Source organism: Bombina bombina, chromosome 7 (assembly GCF_027579735.1).
Source record: "Bombina bombina isolate aBomBom1 chromosome 7, aBomBom1.pri, whole genome shotgun sequence".
NCBI classification, from domain to species: domain Eukaryota; kingdom Metazoa; phylum Chordata; class Amphibia; order Anura; family Bombinatoridae; genus Bombina; species Bombina bombina.
In genome coordinates, this window is record NC_069505.1 from 574,253,042 (window position 1) to 574,269,797 (window position 16,756).

The following is a 16,756-nucleotide window of genomic DNA, read 5'->3' on the forward strand; positions in this document are numbered from 1 at the left end:
AATTGCATCATTCTACTGTATTTAATGGTCTTTTAACCTAATTGTCATCTCCATCACTTGAGTTCATGATGACAATAAATAGTCTATTTTAAAAAGTCATATATATTTAAGTTTTATGGCAAGTCCTTCTCCATTAAAGAGGATTCCTTCCTTAACTTCAACACCACAATTTTATGTGATCCAAGTATAAGTTGGATTGGAGTTTTAGTCATTGCTATCACTCCTTTATTTTCTACAATTCATCCTCATAAATGCTTCTCTGTATTAGCTTCAAAACCACTTACTTTGATCATCACACACTGCGGTCACTCCACTCCACCTTGCGTTCCTCCTGCACGTTCTTTCCACTGATCCTCGCAGGGTGTAGCCGTCATTACAGAAAAAGGTGATATTTTCTCCAACAACAAATTTATCCTTTCTAGGAGAGTATTCACCATTCTCAAAATTCCCTGGAGGAGGGCACCTCATGTCTAAAGGCAATAAAATATTTAGTGAGAAATAGTTCACTCTCAGTTCCCTCTAATACACATAACTCAGGTACCCCTCCCCACCTAGCATTAGTTAATGTCCTACTCATTGGCAATTACTTACTTATATCTCAGTCTAACTGTACATAATATAGTTTAGTCTCACTCTTGCTACTAGAAAGATATATAACCAAGTCTCCTTCTCCTTGGTACAAATATAGCCTAGTCTCCTTCTCCTTTGTACAAATATAGACTAGTCTCCTTCCCCTTGGTACAAATATAGCCTAGTCTCCTTCTCCTTGGTACAAATATAGACTAGTCTCCTTCTCCTTGGTACAAATATAGCCTAGTCTCCTTCTCCTTGGTACAAATATAGACTAGTCTCCTTCTCCTTGGTACAAATATAGCCTAGTCTCCTTCTCCTTGGTACAAATATAGCCTAGTCTCCTTCTCCTTGGTACAAATATAGCCTAGTCTCCTTCTCCTTGGTACAAATATAGACTAGTCTCCTTCTCCTTGGTACAAATATAGCCTAGTCTCCTTCTCCTTGGTACAAATATAGACTAGTCTCCTTCTCCTTGGTACAAATATAGACTAGTCTCCTTCTCCTTGGTACAAATATAGCCTAGTCTCCTTTTCCTTGAGACTCAGAGTTATAGCTCAGTTTCTCCCTCAGGGCACTAAGATATAGCTCAGTCTCTCTGCTAATGGTACAAAGAGATATAGCTCAGTCTCTCTCCTAATGGTACAAAGAGATATAGCTCAGTCTCCCTCTCCCTGGTACAAAGAGATATAGCTCAGTCTCCCTGGTACAAAGAGATATAGCTCAGTCTCCCTGGTACAAAGAGATATAGCTCAGTCTCCCTGGTACAAAGAGATATAGCTCAGTCTCTCTCCTAATGGTACAAAGAGATATAGCTCAGTCTCCCTCTCCCTGGTACAAAGAGATATAGCTCAGTCTCCCTGGTACAAAGAGATATAGCTCAGTCTCCCTGGTACAAAGAGATATAGCTCAGTCTCCCTGGTACAAAGAGATATAGCTCAGTCTCCCTGGTACAAAGAGATATAGCTCAGTCTCCCTCTCCCTAGTACAAAGAGCTATAGCTCAGTCTCCCTCTCCCTGGTACAAAGAGATATAGCTCAGTCTCCATCTCCATGGTACAAAGAGATATAGCTCAGTCTCTCTCCTAATGGTACAAAGAGATATAGCTCAGTCTCCCTCTCCCTGGTACAAAGAGATATAGCTCAGTCTCCCTGGTACAAAGAGATATAGCTCAGTCTCCCTGGTACAAAGAGATATAGCTCAGTCTCCCTGGTACAAAGAGATATAGCTCAGTCTCCCTGGTACAAAGAGATATAGCTCAGTCTCCCTCTCCCTAGTACAAAGAGCTATAGCTCAGTCTCCCTCTCCCTGGTACAAAGAGATATAGCTCAGTCTCCATCTCCATGGTACAAAGAGATATAGCTCAGTCTCCCTGGTACAAAGAGATATAGCTCAGTATCCCTCTCCCTGGCACAAAGAGATATAGCTCAGTCTCCCTGGTACAAAGAGATATAGCTCAGTCTCCCTGGTACAAAGAGATATAGCTCAGTCTCTCTCTCCCTGGCACAAAGAGATATAGATCAGTCTCCCTGGTACAAATATATATAGCTCAGTCTCCCTGGTACAAAGAGATATAGCTCAGTCTCCCTGGTACAAAGAGATATAGCTCAGTCTCCCTGGTACAAAGAGATATAGCTCAGTCTCCCTCTCCCTGGTACAAAGAGATATAGCTCAGTCTCCCTCTCCCTGGTACAAAGAGATATAGCTCAGTCTTCCTGTCCCTGGTACAAAGAGATATAGCTCAGTCTCCCTCTCCCTGGTACAAAGAGATATAGCTCAGTCTCCCTCTCCCTAGTACAAAGAGATATAGCTCAGTCTCCCTCTCCCTGGTACAAAGAGATATAGCTCAGTCTCCATCTCCATGGTACAAAGAGATATAGCTCAGTTTCCCTGGTACAAAGAGATATAGCTCAGTCTCCCTCTCCCTGGCACAAAGAGATATAGCTCAGTCTCCCTGGTACAAAGAGATATAGCTCAGTCTCCCTCTTCTTGGCACAAAGAGATATAGCTCAGTCTCCCTCTCCCTGGCACAAAGAGATATAGCTCAGTCTCTCTCTCCTTGGCACAAAGAGATATAGCTCAGTCTTCCTCTCCCTGGTACAAAGAGATATAGCTTAATCTCCCTGGTACAAAGAGATATAGCTCAGTCTCCCTGGTACAAAGAGATATAGCTCAGTCTCCCTCTCCCTGGCACAAAGAGATATAGCTCAGTATCGCTCTCCCTGGCACAAAGAGATATAGCTCAGTCTCCATCTCCCTGGTACAAAGAGATATAGCTCAGTCTTCCTCTCCCTGGCACAAAGAGATATAGCTCAGTCTCTCTCTCCCTGGTACAAAGAGATATAGCTCAGTCTCCCTCTCCCTGGTACAAAGAGATATAGCTCAGTCTCCCTCTCCCTGGTACAAAGAGATATAGCTCAGTCTCCCTCTCCCTGGTACAAAGAGATATAGCTCAGTCTCCATCTCCATGGTACAAAGAGATATAGCTCAGTCTCCCTGGTACAAAGAGATATAGCTCAGTCTCCCTCTCCCTGGCACAAAGAGATATAGCTCAGTCTCCCTGGTATAAAGAGATATAGACAAGTAGTAAGAAGTGAATACAGAGCCAACAAGAGGCCAAGGGATAAATATACTCACAGAGAGATAAAAGAAGATTATTTAATGAACTATGTTAAAAAGCATCAGTAATAAAAGACTATATATAAAAAATGTAAAAAGCACATATAAATAAAATTACAAATACAGGAATATCTTACAGAAGCGGCTCAAAGGGCCAAAGCTGATAATTACAATAAAAACAGAGGTAATAACAGGTGATCAATGTGAGTGGTACACCAGAATAAGAGTGTATACTGATAAAACAGAATTAGCCTAAGTGCAACTGTAGCAAGTGCATCAAGCAAAAAACTAATAAACAATAATACAAACAATAGTGTTCAAAATTAGTGTTACAAAAATAGTGTTCCAAAAAATAGAAAAATGCACTGCACTGCAAAAAAAGGGGGGTAGCAAAATAATTGTATAGATACAATCAAGTAGTGAGTGAGTGCAAATGGATATAAAAATGCTAGCTACTTAATCCAGTGAGGTTAAGATATAATTAAATAAAATACACAATATGCAATAACATAAAAAATATAATACACAATATGCAATAACATAAAAAATAAAATATAAAATATAATCCAAAAAAGTGTTCAAAAAGTTGATCAACAAATGTTAGTGAAGAACAAAAATAAGTCAATCAAAACTAAAAAATGGAAAAAAAGGGTGATGAAAAGCAAGGTGAAAGTGAGGAAATTGATTCCTTCCAATTGATTCCTTCCAATCTCAAGACTAGCTAGTCTTGAGAAAGGCCCTTTTTTGAGGGCAGAAACGCGTTGACATATTGGGACACTTTTTAGGATACCATAGGAGCAGCTGACAGGTGCTAGGATCCAATCAGCTACTTCAGCAACCACACTCAGGAATTTGGATCTGTTAAAGTAACTAACATTGGAAGGAATCAATTTCCTCACTTTCACCTTGCTTTTCATCACCCTTTTTTTCCATTTTTTAGTTTTGATTGACTTATTTTTGTTCTTCACTAACATTTGTTGATCAACTTTTTGAACACTTTTTTGGATTATATTTTATATTTTATTTTTTATTTTTTATGTTATTGCATATTGTGTATTATATTTTTTATGTTATTGCATATTGTGTATTTTATTTAATTATATCTTAACCTCACTGGATTAAGTAGCTAGCATTTTTATATCCATTTGCACTCACTCACTACTTGATTGTATCTATACAATTATTTTGCTACCCCCCTTTTTTTGCACTGCAGTGCATTTTTCTATTTTTTGGAACACTATTTTTGTAACACTAATTTTGAACACTATTGTTTGTATTATTGTTTATTAGTTTTTTGCTTGATGCACTTGCTACAGTTGCACTTAGGCTAATTCTGTTTTATCAGTATACACTCTTATTCTGGTGTACCACTCACACTGATCACCTGTTATTACCTCTGTTTTTATTGTAATTATCAGCTTTGGCCCTTTGAGCCGCTTCTGTAAGATATTCCTGTATTTGTAATTTTATTTATATGTGCTTTTTACATTTTTTATATATAGTCTTTTATTACTGATGCTTTTTAACATGGTTCATTAAATAATCTTCTTTTATCTCTCTGTGAGTATATTTATCCCTTGGCCTCTTGTTGGCGCTGTATTCACTTCTTACTACTTGTGCATATTTTTTGGAGGTTGGTTAGGATCTCTGTTTGGATACAGCTTGGGGATTACCTTAGCGCTTGTACACACACCCTTTTTCACTATAAAGAGATATAGCTCAGTCTCCCTCTCCCTGGCACAAAGAGATATAGCTCAGTCTCCCTCTTCCTGGCACAAAGAGATATAGCTCAGTCTCCCTCTCCCTGGCACAAAGAGATATAGCTCAGTCTCCCTCTCCTTGGCATAAAGAGATATAGCTCAGTCTTCCTCTCCCTGGTACAAAGAGATATAGCTCAGTCTCCCTGGTACAAAGAGATATAGCTCAGTCTCCCTGGTACAAAGAGATATAGCTCAGTCTCCCTCTCCCTGGCACAAAGAGATATAGCTCAGTCTCCCTCTCCCTGGCACAAAGAGATATAGCTCAGTCTCCATCTCCCTGGTACAAAGAGATATAGCTCAGTCTCCCTCTCCCTGGTACAAAGAGATATAGCTCAGTCTTCCTCTCCCTGGTACAAAGAGATATCGCTCATTCTATCTCCATGGTACAAAGAGATATAGCTCAGTCTCCCTAGTACAAAGAGATATATCTCAGTCTCCCTCTCCCTGGTACAAAGAGATATAGCTCAGTCTCCCTCTCCCTGGTACAAAGAGATATAGCTCAGTCTCTCTCCCTGGTACAAAGAGATATAGCTCAGTCTCCCTCTCCCTGGTACAAAGAGATATAGCTCAGTCTTCCTCTCCCTGGTACAAAGAGATATAGCTAAGTCTCCCTCTCCCTGGTACAAAGAGATATAGCTCAGTCCCCCTCTCCCTGGTACAAAGAGATATAACTCAGTCTTCCTCTCCCTGGTACAAAGAGATATAGCTCAGTCTTCCTCTCCCTGGTACAAAGAGATATAGCTCAGTCTCCCTCTCCCTGGTACAAAGAGATATAGCTTCTCTCCCTCTCCCTGGTACAAAGAGATATAGCTCAGTATTCATCCCCCTGGTACAAAGAGATATAGCTCAGTCTCCATCTCCTTGGTACAAAGAGATATAGCTCAGTCTCCCTGGCACAAAGAGATATAGCTCAGTCTCCCTCTCCCTGGTACAAAGAGATATAGCTCAGTCTCCTTAGCACAAAGAGATATAGCTCAGTCTCCCTGGTACAAAGAGATATAGCTCAGTCTCCCTAGTACAAAGAGATATAGCTCAGTCTCCCTGGTACAAAGAGATATATCTCAGTCTCCCTCTCCCTGGTACAAAGAGATATAGCTCAGTCACCCTCTCCCTGATACAAAGAGAAACAGCTCAGTCTCCATCTCCCTGGTACAAAGAGAAATAGCTCAGTCTTCCTCTCCCTGGTACAAAGAGATATATATAGCTCAGTCTCTCTCTCCCTGGTACAAAGAGTTATAGCTCAGTCTCCCTCTCCCTGGCACAAAGAGATATATCTCAGTCTCCCTCTCCCTGGCACAAAGAGATATAGCTCAGTCACCCTCTCCCTGATACAAAGAGAAACAGCTCAGTCTCCATCTCCCTGGTAAAAAGAGAAATAGCTCAGTCTTCCTCTCCCTGGTACAAAGAGATATAGCTCAGTCTCCCTCTCCCTGGTACAAAGAGATATAGCTCAGTCTCCCTCTCCCTGGTACAAAGAGATATAGCTCAGTCTCCCTCTCCCTGGTACAAAGAGATATAGCTCAGTATTCATCCCCCTGGTACAAAGAGATATAGCTCAGTCTCCATCTCCCTGGTACAAAGAGATATAGATCTGTCTTGCTCTCCCTGGTACAAAGAGATATAGCTCAGTCTCCCTGGCACAAAGAGATATAGCTCAGTCTCTCTCTCCCTGGTACAAAGAGATATAGCTCAGTCTCCTTAGCACAAAGAGATATAGCTCAGTCTCCCTGGTACAAAGAGATATAGCTCAAACTCCCTGGTACAAAGAGATATAGATCAGTCTCCCTGGTACAAAGAGATATAGCTCAGTCTCCCTGGTACAAAGAGATATATCTCAGTCTCCCTCTCCCTGGCACAAAGAGATATAGCTCAGTCACCCTCTCCCTGGTACAAAGAGATATAGCTCAGTCTCCATCTCCCTGGTACAAATAGATATAGCTCAGTCTCCCTGGTACAAAGAGATATAGCTCAGTCTCACTCTCCCTGGTACAAAGAGGTATAGCTCAGTATCCATTCCCCTGGTACAAAGAGATATAGCTCAGTTTCATTCTCCCTGGTACAAAGAGATATAGCTCAGTCTCCCTGGTACAAAGAGATATAGCTCAGTCTCCATCTCCTTGGTACAAAGAGATATAGCTCAGTCTCCCTGGCACAAAGAGATATAGCTCAGTCTCCCTCTCCCTGGTACAAAGAGGTATAGCTCAGTATCCATTCCCCTGGTACAAAGAGATATAGCTCAGTGTCATTCTCCCTGGTACAAAGAGATATAGCTCAGTCTCCCTGGTACAAAGAGATATAGCTCAGTCTCCCTGGCACAAAGAGATATAGCTCAGTCTCCATCTCCTTGGTACAAAGAGATATAACTCAGTCTCCCTGGCACAAAGAGATATAGCTCAGTCTCCCTCTCCCTGGTACAAAGAGATATAGCTCAGTCTCCTTAGCACAAAGAGATATAGCTCAGTCTTCCTGGTACAAAGAGATATAGCTCAGTCTCCCTGGTACAAAGAGATATAGCTCAGTCTCCCTGGTACAAAGAGATATATCTCAGTCTCCCTCTCCCTGGTACAAAGAGATATAGCTCAGTCACCCTCTCCCTGATACAAAGAGAAACAGCTCAGTCTCCATCTCCTTGGTACAAAGAGAAATAGCTCAGTCTTCCTCTCCCTGGTACAAAGAGATATAGCTCAGTCTCTCTCTCCCTGGTACAAAGAGTTATAGCTCAGTCTCCCTCGCCCTGGCACAAAGAGATATATCTCAGTCTCCCTCTCCCTGGCACAAAGTGATATAGCTCAGTCACCCTCTCCCTGATACAAAGAGAAACAGCTCAGTCTCCATCTCCCTGGTACAAAGAGATATAGCTCAGTCTCCCTCTCCCTGGTACAAAGAGATATAGCTCAGTCTCCATCTCCCTGGTACAAAGAGATATAGCTCTGTCTTGCTCTCCCTGGTACAAAGAGATATAGCTCAGTCTCCCTGGCACAAAGAGATATAGCTCAGTCTCCCTCTCCCTGGTACAAAGAGATATAGCTCAGTCTCCCTCTCCCTGGTACAAAGAGATATAGCTCAGTCTCCCTGGTACAAAGAGATATATCTCAGTATTCATCCCCCTGGTTCAAAGAGATATAGCTCAGTCTCCATCTCCCTGGTACAAAGAGATATAGCTCTGTCTTGCTCTCCCTGGTACAAAGAGATATAGCTCAGTCTCCCTGGCACAAAGAGATATAGCTCAGTCTCTCTCTCCCTGGTACAAAGAGATATACCTCAGTCTCCTTAGCACAAAGAGATATAGCTCAGTCTCCCTGGTACAAAGAGATATAGCTCAGTCTCCCTGGTACAAAGAGATATAGCTCAGTCTCCCTGGTACAAAGAGATATATCTCAGTCTCCCTCTCCCTGGCACAAAGAGATATAGCTCAGTCACCCTCTCCCTGGTACGAAGAGATATAGCTCAGTCTCCATCTCCCTGGTACAAATAGATATAGCTCAGTCTCCCTGGTACAAAGAGATATAGCTCAGTCTCCCTCTCCCTGGCACAAAGAGATATAGCTCAGTATCCCTGGTACAAAGAGATATAGCTCAGTCTCCCTCTCCCTGGCACAAAGAGATTTAGCTCAGTCTGCCTCTTCCTGGCACAAAGAGATATAGCTCAGTCTCCCTCTCCCTGGCACAAAGAGATATAGCTCAGTCTCCCTCTCCTTGGAATAAAGAGAAATAGCTCAGTCTTCCTCTCCCTGTTACAAAGAGATATAGCTCAGTCTCCCTGGTACAAAGAGATATAGCTCAGTCTCCCTCTCCCTGGCACAAAGAGATATAGCTCAGTCTCCCTCTCCATGGCACAAAGAGATATAGCTCAGTCTCCATCTCCCTGGTACAAAGAGATATAGCTCAGTCTCCCTCTCCCTGGTACAAAGAGATATAGCTCAGTCTCCCTCTCCGTGGTAGAAATAGATATAGCTCAGTCTTCCTCTCCCTGGCACAAAGAGAAATAGCTAATTCTCTCTCCATGGTACAAAGAGATATATCTCAGTCTTTCTCTCCCTGGTACAAAGAGATATCGCTCATTCTATCTCCATGGTACAAAGAGATATAGCTCAGTCTCCCTAGTACAAAGAGATATATCTCAGTCTCCCTCTCCCTGGTACAAAGAGATATAGCTCAGTCTCCCTCTCCCTGGTACAAAGAGATATAGCTCAGTCTCCCTGGCACAAAGAGATATAGCTCAGTCTCCCTCTCCCTGGTACAAAGAGATATAGCTCAGTCTCCTTAGCACAAAGAGATATAGCTCAGTCTCCCTGGTACAAAGAGATATAGCTCAGTCTCCCTGGTACAAAGAGATATATCTCAGTCTCCCTCTCCCTGGTACAAAGAGATATAGCTCAGTCACCCTCTCCCTGATACAAAGAGAAACAGCTCAGTCTCCATCTCCCTGGTACAAAGAGAAATAGCTCAGTCTTCCTCTCCCTGGTACAAAGAGATATAGCTCAGTCTCTCTCTCCCTGGTACAAAGAGTTATAGCTCAGTCTCCCTCTCCCTGGCACAAAGAGATATATCTCAGTCTCCCTCTCCCTGGCACAAAGAGATATAGCTCAGTCACCCTCTCCCTGATACAAAGAGAAACAGCTCAGTCTCCATCTCCCTGGTACAAAGAGATATAGCTCAGTCTCCCTCTCCCTAGTACAAAGAGATATAGCTCAGTCTCCCTCTCCCTGGTACAAAGAGATATAGCTCAGTCTCCCTCTCCCTGGTACAAAAAGATATAGCTCAGTATTCATCCCCCTGGTACAAAGAGATATAGCTCAGTCTCCATCTCCCTGGTACAAAGAGATATAGCTCTGTCTTGCTCTCCCTGGTACAAAGAGAAATAGCTCAGTCTCCCTGGCACAAAGAGATATAGCTCAGTCTTTTGTCTCCCTGGTACAAAGAGATATAGCTCAGTGTCATTCTCCCTGGTACAAAGAGATATAGCTCAGTCTCCCTGGTACAAAGAGATATAGCTCAGTCTCCATCTCCTTGGTACAAAGAGATATAGCTCAGTCTCCCTGGTACAAAGAGATATAGCTCAGTCTCCCTGGTACAAAGAGATATAGCTCAGTCTCCCTGGTACAAAGAGATATATCTCAGTCTCCCTCTCCCTGGCACAAAGAGATATAGCTCAGTCACCCTCTCCCTGGTACAAAGAGATATAGCTCAGTCTCCATCTCCCTGGTACAAATAGATATAGCTCAGTCTCCCTGGTACAAAGAGATATAGCTCAGTCTCACTCTCCCTGGTACAAAGAGAAATAGCCCAGTATCCCTCTCCCTGGTACAAAGAGGTATAGCTCAGTATCCATTCCCCTGGTACAAAGAGATATAGCTCAGTGTCATTCTCCCTGGTACAAAGAGATATAGCTCAGTCTCCCTGGTACAAAGAGATATAGCTCAGTCTCCATCTCCTTGGTACAAAGAGATATAGCTCAGTCTCCCTGGCACAAAGAGATATAGCTCAGTCTCCCTCTCCCTGGTACAAAGAGATATAGCTCAGTCTCCTTAGCACAAAGAGATATAGCTCAGTCTCCCTGGTACAAAGAGATATAGCTCAGTCTCCCTGGTACAAAGAGATATATCTCAGTCTCCCTCTCCCTGGTACAAAGAGATATAGCTCAGTCACCCTCTCCCTGATACATAGAGAAACAGCTCAGTCTCCATCTCCCTGGTACAAAGAGAAATAGCTCAGTCTTCCTCTCCCTGGTACAAAGAGATATAGCTCAGGCTCTCTCTCCCTGGTACAAAGAGTTATAGCTCAGTCTCCCTCTCCCTGGCACAAAGAGATATATCTCAGTCTCCCTCTCCCTGGCACAAAGAGATATACCTCAGTCACCCTCTCCCTGATACAAAGAGAAACAGCTCAGTCTCCATCTCAATGGTACAAAGAGAAATAGCTCAGTCTTCCTCTCCCTGGTACAAAGAGATATAGCTCAGTCTCCCTCTCCCTGGTACAAAGAGATATAGCTCAGTCTCCCTCTCCCTGGCACAAAGAGATATAGCTCAGTCTCCCTGGTATAAAGAGATATAGACAAGTAGTAAGAAGTGAATACAGAGCCAACAAGAGGCCAAGGGATAAATATACTCACAGAGAGATAAAAGAAGATTATTTAATGAACCATGTTAAAAAGCATCAGTAATAAAAGACTATATATAAAAAATGTAAAAAGCACATATAAATAAAATTACAAATACAGGAATATCTTACAGAAGCGGCTCAAAGGGCCAAAGCTGATAATTACAATAAAAACAGAGGTAATAACAGGTGATCAATGTGAGTGGTACACCAGAATAAGAGTGTATACTGATAAAACAGAATTAGCCTAAGTGCAACTGTAGCAAGTGCATCAAGCAAAAAACTAATAAACAATAATACAAACAATAGTGTTCAAAATTAGTGTTACAAAAATAGTGTTCCAAAAAATAGAAAAATGCACTGCAGTGCAAAAAAAGGGGGGTAGCAAAATAATTGTATAGATACAATCAAGTAGTGAGTGAGTGCAAATGGATATAAAAATGCTAGCTACTTAATCCAGTGAGGTTAAGATATAATTAAATAAAATACACAATATGCAATAACATAAAAAATATAATACACAATATGCAATAACATAAAAAATAAAATATAAAATATAATCCAAAAAAGTGTTCAAAAAGTTGATCAACAAATGTTAGTGAAGAACAAAAATAAGTCAATCAAAACTAAAAAATGGAAAAAAAGGGTGATGAAAAGCAAGGTGAAAGTGAGGAAATTGATTCCTTCCAATTGATTCCTTCCAATCTCAAGACTAGCTAGTCTTGAGAAAGGCCCTTTTTTGAGGGCAGAAACGCGTTGACATATTGGGACACTTTTTAGGATACCATAGGAGCAGCTGACAGGTGCTAGGATCCAATCAGCTACTTCAGCAACCACACTCAGGAATTTGGATCTGTTAAAGTAACTAACATTGGAAGGAATCAATTTCCTCACTTTCACCTTGCTTTTCATCACCCTTTTTTTCCATTTTTTAGTTTTGATTGACTTATTTTTGTTCTTCACTAACATTTGTTGATCAACTTTTTGAACACTTTTTTGGATTATATTTTATATTTTATTTTTTATTTTTTATGTTATTGCATATTGTGTATTATATTTTTTATGTTATTGCATATTGTGTATTTTATTTAATTATATCTTAACCTCACTGGATTAAGTAGCTAGCATTTTTATATCCATTTGCACTCACTCACTACTTGATTGTATCTATACAATTATTTTGCTACCCCCCTTTTTTTGCACTGCAGTGCATTTTTCTATTTTTTGGAACACTATTTTTGTAACACTAATTTTGAACACTATTGTTTGTATTATTGTTTATTAGTTTTTTGCTTGATGCACTTGCTACAGTTGCACTTAGGCTAATTCTGTTTTATCAGTATACACTCTTATTCTGGTGTACCACTCACACTGATCACCTGTTATTACCTCTGTTTTTATTGTAATTATCAGCTTTGGCCCTTTGAGCCGCTTCTGTAAGATATTCCTGTATTTGTAATTTTATTTATATGTGCTTTTTACATTTTTTATATATAGTCTTTTATTACTGATGCTTTTTAACATGGTTCATTAAATAATCTTCTTTTATCTCTCTGTGAGTATATTTATCCCTTGGCCTCTTGTTGGCGCTGTATTCACTTCTTACTACTTGTGCATATTTTTTGGAGGTTGGTTAGGATCTCTGTTTGGATACAGCTTGGGGATTACCTTAGCGCTTGTACACACACCCTTTTTCACTATAAAGAGATATAGCTCAGTCTCCCTCTCCCTGGCACAAAGAGATATAGCTCAGTCTCCCTCTTCCTGGCACAAAGAGATATAGCTCAGTCTCCCTCTCCCTGGCACAAAGAGATATAGCTCAGTCTCCCTCTCCTTGGCATAAAGAGATATAGCTCAGTCTTCCTCTCCCTGGTACAAAGAGATATAGCTCAGTCTCCCTGGTACAAAGAGATATAGCTCAGTCTCCCTGGTACAAAGAGATATAGCTCAGTCTCCCTCTCCCTGGCACAAAGAGATATAGCTCAGTCTCCCTCTCCCTGGCACAAAGAGATATAGCTCAGTCTCCATCTCCCTGGTACAAAGAGATATAGCTCAGTCTCCCTCTCCCTGGTACAAAGAGATATAGCTCAGTCTTCCTCTCCCTGGTACAAAGAGATATCGCTCATTCTATCTCCATGGTACAAAGAGATATAGCTCAGTCTCCCTAGTACAAAGAGATATATCTCAGTCTCCCTCTCCCTGGTACAAAGAGATATAGCTCAGTCTCCCTCTCCCTGGTACAAAGAGATATAGCTCAGTCTCTCTCCCTGGTACAAAGAGATATAGCTCAGTCTCCCTCTCCCTGGTACAAAGAGATATAGCTCAGTCTTCCTCTCCCTGGTACAAAGAGATATAGCTAAGTCTCCCTCTCCCTGGTACAAAGAGATATAGCTCAGTCCCCCTCTCCCTGGTACAAAGAGATATAACTCAGTCTTCCTCTCCCTGGTACAAAGAGATATAGCTCAGTCTTCCTCTCCCTGGTACAAAGAGATATAGCTCAGTCTCCCTCTCCCTGGTACAAAGAGATATAGCTTCTCTCCCTCTCCCTGGTACAAAGAGATATAGCTCAGTATTCATCCCCCTGGTACAAAGAGATATAGCTCAGTCTCCATCTCCTTGGTACAAAGAGATATAGCTCAGTCTCCCTGGCACAAAGAGATATAGCTCAGTCTCCCTCTCCCTGGTACAAAGAGATATAGCTCAGTCTCCTTAGCACAAAGAGATATAGCTCAGTCTCCCTGGTACAAAGAGATATAGCTCAGTCTCCCTAGTACAAAGAGATATAGCTCAGTCTCCCTGGTACAAAGAGATATATCTCAGTCTCCCTCTCCCTGGTACAAAGAGATATAGCTCAGTCACCCTCTCCCTGATACAAAGAGAAACAGCTCAGTCTCCATCTCCCTGGTACAAAGAGAAATAGCTCAGTCTTCCTCTCCCTGGTACAAAGAGATATATATAGCTCAGTCTCTCTCTCCCTGGTACAAAGAGTTATAGCTCAGTCTCCCTCTCCCTGGCACAAAGAGATATATCTCAGTCTCCCTCTCCCTGGCACAAAGAGATATAGCTCAGTCACCCTCTCCCTGATACAAAGAGAAACAGCTCAGTCTCCATCTCCCTGGTAAAAAGAGAAATAGCTCAGTCTTCCTCTCCCTGGTACAAAGAGATATAGCTCAGTCTCCCTCTCCCTGGTACAAAGAGATATAGCTCAGTCTCCCTCTCCCTGGTACAAAGAGATATAGCTCAGTCTCCCTCTCCCTGGTACAAAGAGATATAGCTCAGTATTCATCCCCCTGGTACAAAGAGATATAGCTCAGTCTCCATCTCCCTGGTACAAAGAGATATAGATCTGTCTTGCTCTCCCTGGTACAAAGAGATATAGCTCAGTCTCCCTGGCACAAAGAGATATAGCTCAGTCTCTCTCTCCCTGGTACAAAGAGATATAGCTCAGTCTCCTTAGCACAAAGAGATATAGCTCAGTCTCCCTGGTACAAAGAGATATAGCTCAAACTCCCTGGTACAAAGAGATATAGATCAGTCTCCCTGGTACAAAGAGATATAGCTCAGTCTCCCTGGTACAAAGAGATATATCTCAGTCTCCCTCTCCCTGGCACAAAGAGATATAGCTCAGTCACCCTCTCCCTGGTACAAAGAGATATAGCTCAGTCTCCATCTCCCTGGTACAAATAGATATAGCTCAGTCTCCCTGGTACAAAGAGATATAGCTCAGTCTCACTCTCCCTGGTACAAAGAGGTATAGCTCAGTATCCATTCCCCTGGTACAAAGAGATATAGCTCAGTTTCATTCTCCCTGGTACAAAGAGATATAGCTCAGTCTCCCTGGTACAAAGAGATATAGCTCAGTCTCCATCTCCTTGGTACAAAGAGATATAGCTCAGTCTCCCTGGCACAAAGAGATATAGCTCAGTCTCCCTCTCCCTGGTACAAAGAGGTATAGCTCAGTATCCATTCCCCTGGTACAAAGAGATATAGCTCAGTGTCATTCTCCCTGGTACAAAGAGATATAGCTCAGTCTCCCTGGTACAAAGAGATATAGCTCAGTCTCCCTGGCACAAAGAGATATAGCTCAGTCTCCATCTCCTTGGTACAAAGAGATATAACTCAGTCTCCCTGGCACAAAGAGATATAGCTCAGTCTCCCTCTCCCTGGTACAAAGAGATATAGCTCAGTCTCCTTAGCACAAAGAGATATAGCTCAGTCTTCCTGGTACAAAGAGATATAGCTCAGTCTCCCTGGTACAAAGAGATATAGCTCAGTCTCCCTGGTACAAAGAGATATATCTCAGTCTCCCTCTCCCTGGTACAAAGAGATATAGCTCAGTCACCCTCTCCCTGATACAAAGAGAAACAGCTCAGTCTCCATCTCCTTGGTACAAAGAGAAATAGCTCAGTCTTCCTCTCCCTGGTACAAAGAGATATAGCTCAGTCTCTCTCTCCCTGGTACAAAGAGTTATAGCTCAGTCTCCCTCGCCCTGGCACAAAGAGATATATCTCAGTCTCCCTCTCCCTGGCACAAAGTGATATAGCTCAGTCACCCTCTCCCTGATACAAAGAGAAACAGCTCAGTCTCCATCTCCCTGGTACAAAGAGATATAGCTCAGTCTCCCTCTCCCTGGTACAAAGAGATATAGCTCAGTCTCCATCTCCCTGGTACAAAGAGATATAGCTCTGTCTTGCTCTCCCTGGTACAAAGAGATATAGCTCAGTCTCCCTGGCACAAAGAGATATAGCTCAGTCTCCCTCTCCCTGGTACAAAGAGATATAGCTCAGTCTCCCTCTCCCTGGTACAAAGAGATATAGCTCAGTCTCCCTGGTACAAAGAGATATATCTCAGTATTCATCCCCCTGGTTCAAAGAGATATAGCTCAGTCTCCATCTCCCTGGTACAAAGAGATATAGCTCTGTCTTGCTCTCCCTGGTACAAAGAGATATAGCTCAGTCTCCCTGGCACAAAGAGATATAGCTCAGTCTCTCTCTCCCTGGTACAAAGAGATATACCTCAGTCTCCTTAGCACAAAGAGATATAGCTCAGTCTCCCTGGTACAAAGAGATATAGCTCAGTCTCCCTGGTACAAAGAGATATAGCTCAGTCTCCCTGGTACAAAGAGATATATCTCAGTCTCCCTCTCCCTGGCACAAAGAGATATAGCTCAGTCACCCTCTCCCTGGTACGAAGAGATATAGCTCAGTCTCCATCTCCCTGGTACAAATAGATATAGCTCAGTCTCCCTGGTACAAAGAGATATAGCTCAGTCTCCCTCTCCCTGGCACAAAGAGATATAGCTCAGTATCCCTGGTACAAAGAGATATAGCTCAGTCTCCCTCTCCCTGGCACAAAGAGATTTAGCTCAGTCTGCCTCTTCCTGGCACAAAGAGATATAGCTCAGTCTCCCTCTCCCTGGCACAAAGAGATATAGCTCAGTCTCCCTCTCCTTGGAATAAAGAGAAATAGCTCAGTCTTCCTCTCCCTGTTACAAAGAGATATAGCTCAGTCTCCCTGGTACAAAGAGATATAGCTCAGTCTCCCTCTCCCTGGCACAAAGAGATATAGCTCAGTCTCCCTCTCCATGGCACAAAGAGATATAGCTCAGTCTCCATCTCCCTGGTACAAAGAGATATAGCTCAGTCTCCCTCTCCCTGGTACAAAGAGATATAGCTCAGTCTCCCTCTCCGTGGTAGAAATAGATATAGC

General features: G+C 42.3%; 1 protein-coding gene across 2 annotated transcripts in view; it reads right to left on the reverse strand.

Annotated features, from left to right (window-relative positions):
• The window catches only part of LOC128667088 (complement C2), a 263,324-nt gene that overhangs the window by 174,605 nt on the left and 71,963 nt on the right, over positions 1-16,756 (reverse strand). For both annotated transcript variants that reach the window (XM_053721978.1, XM_053721979.1), the window contains exon 3: positions 285-470. In XM_053721978.1, the coding sequence (XP_053577953.1) occupies positions 285-470 (186 nt within the window). The remainder of the gene's footprint in view (positions 1-284; positions 471-16,756) is intronic.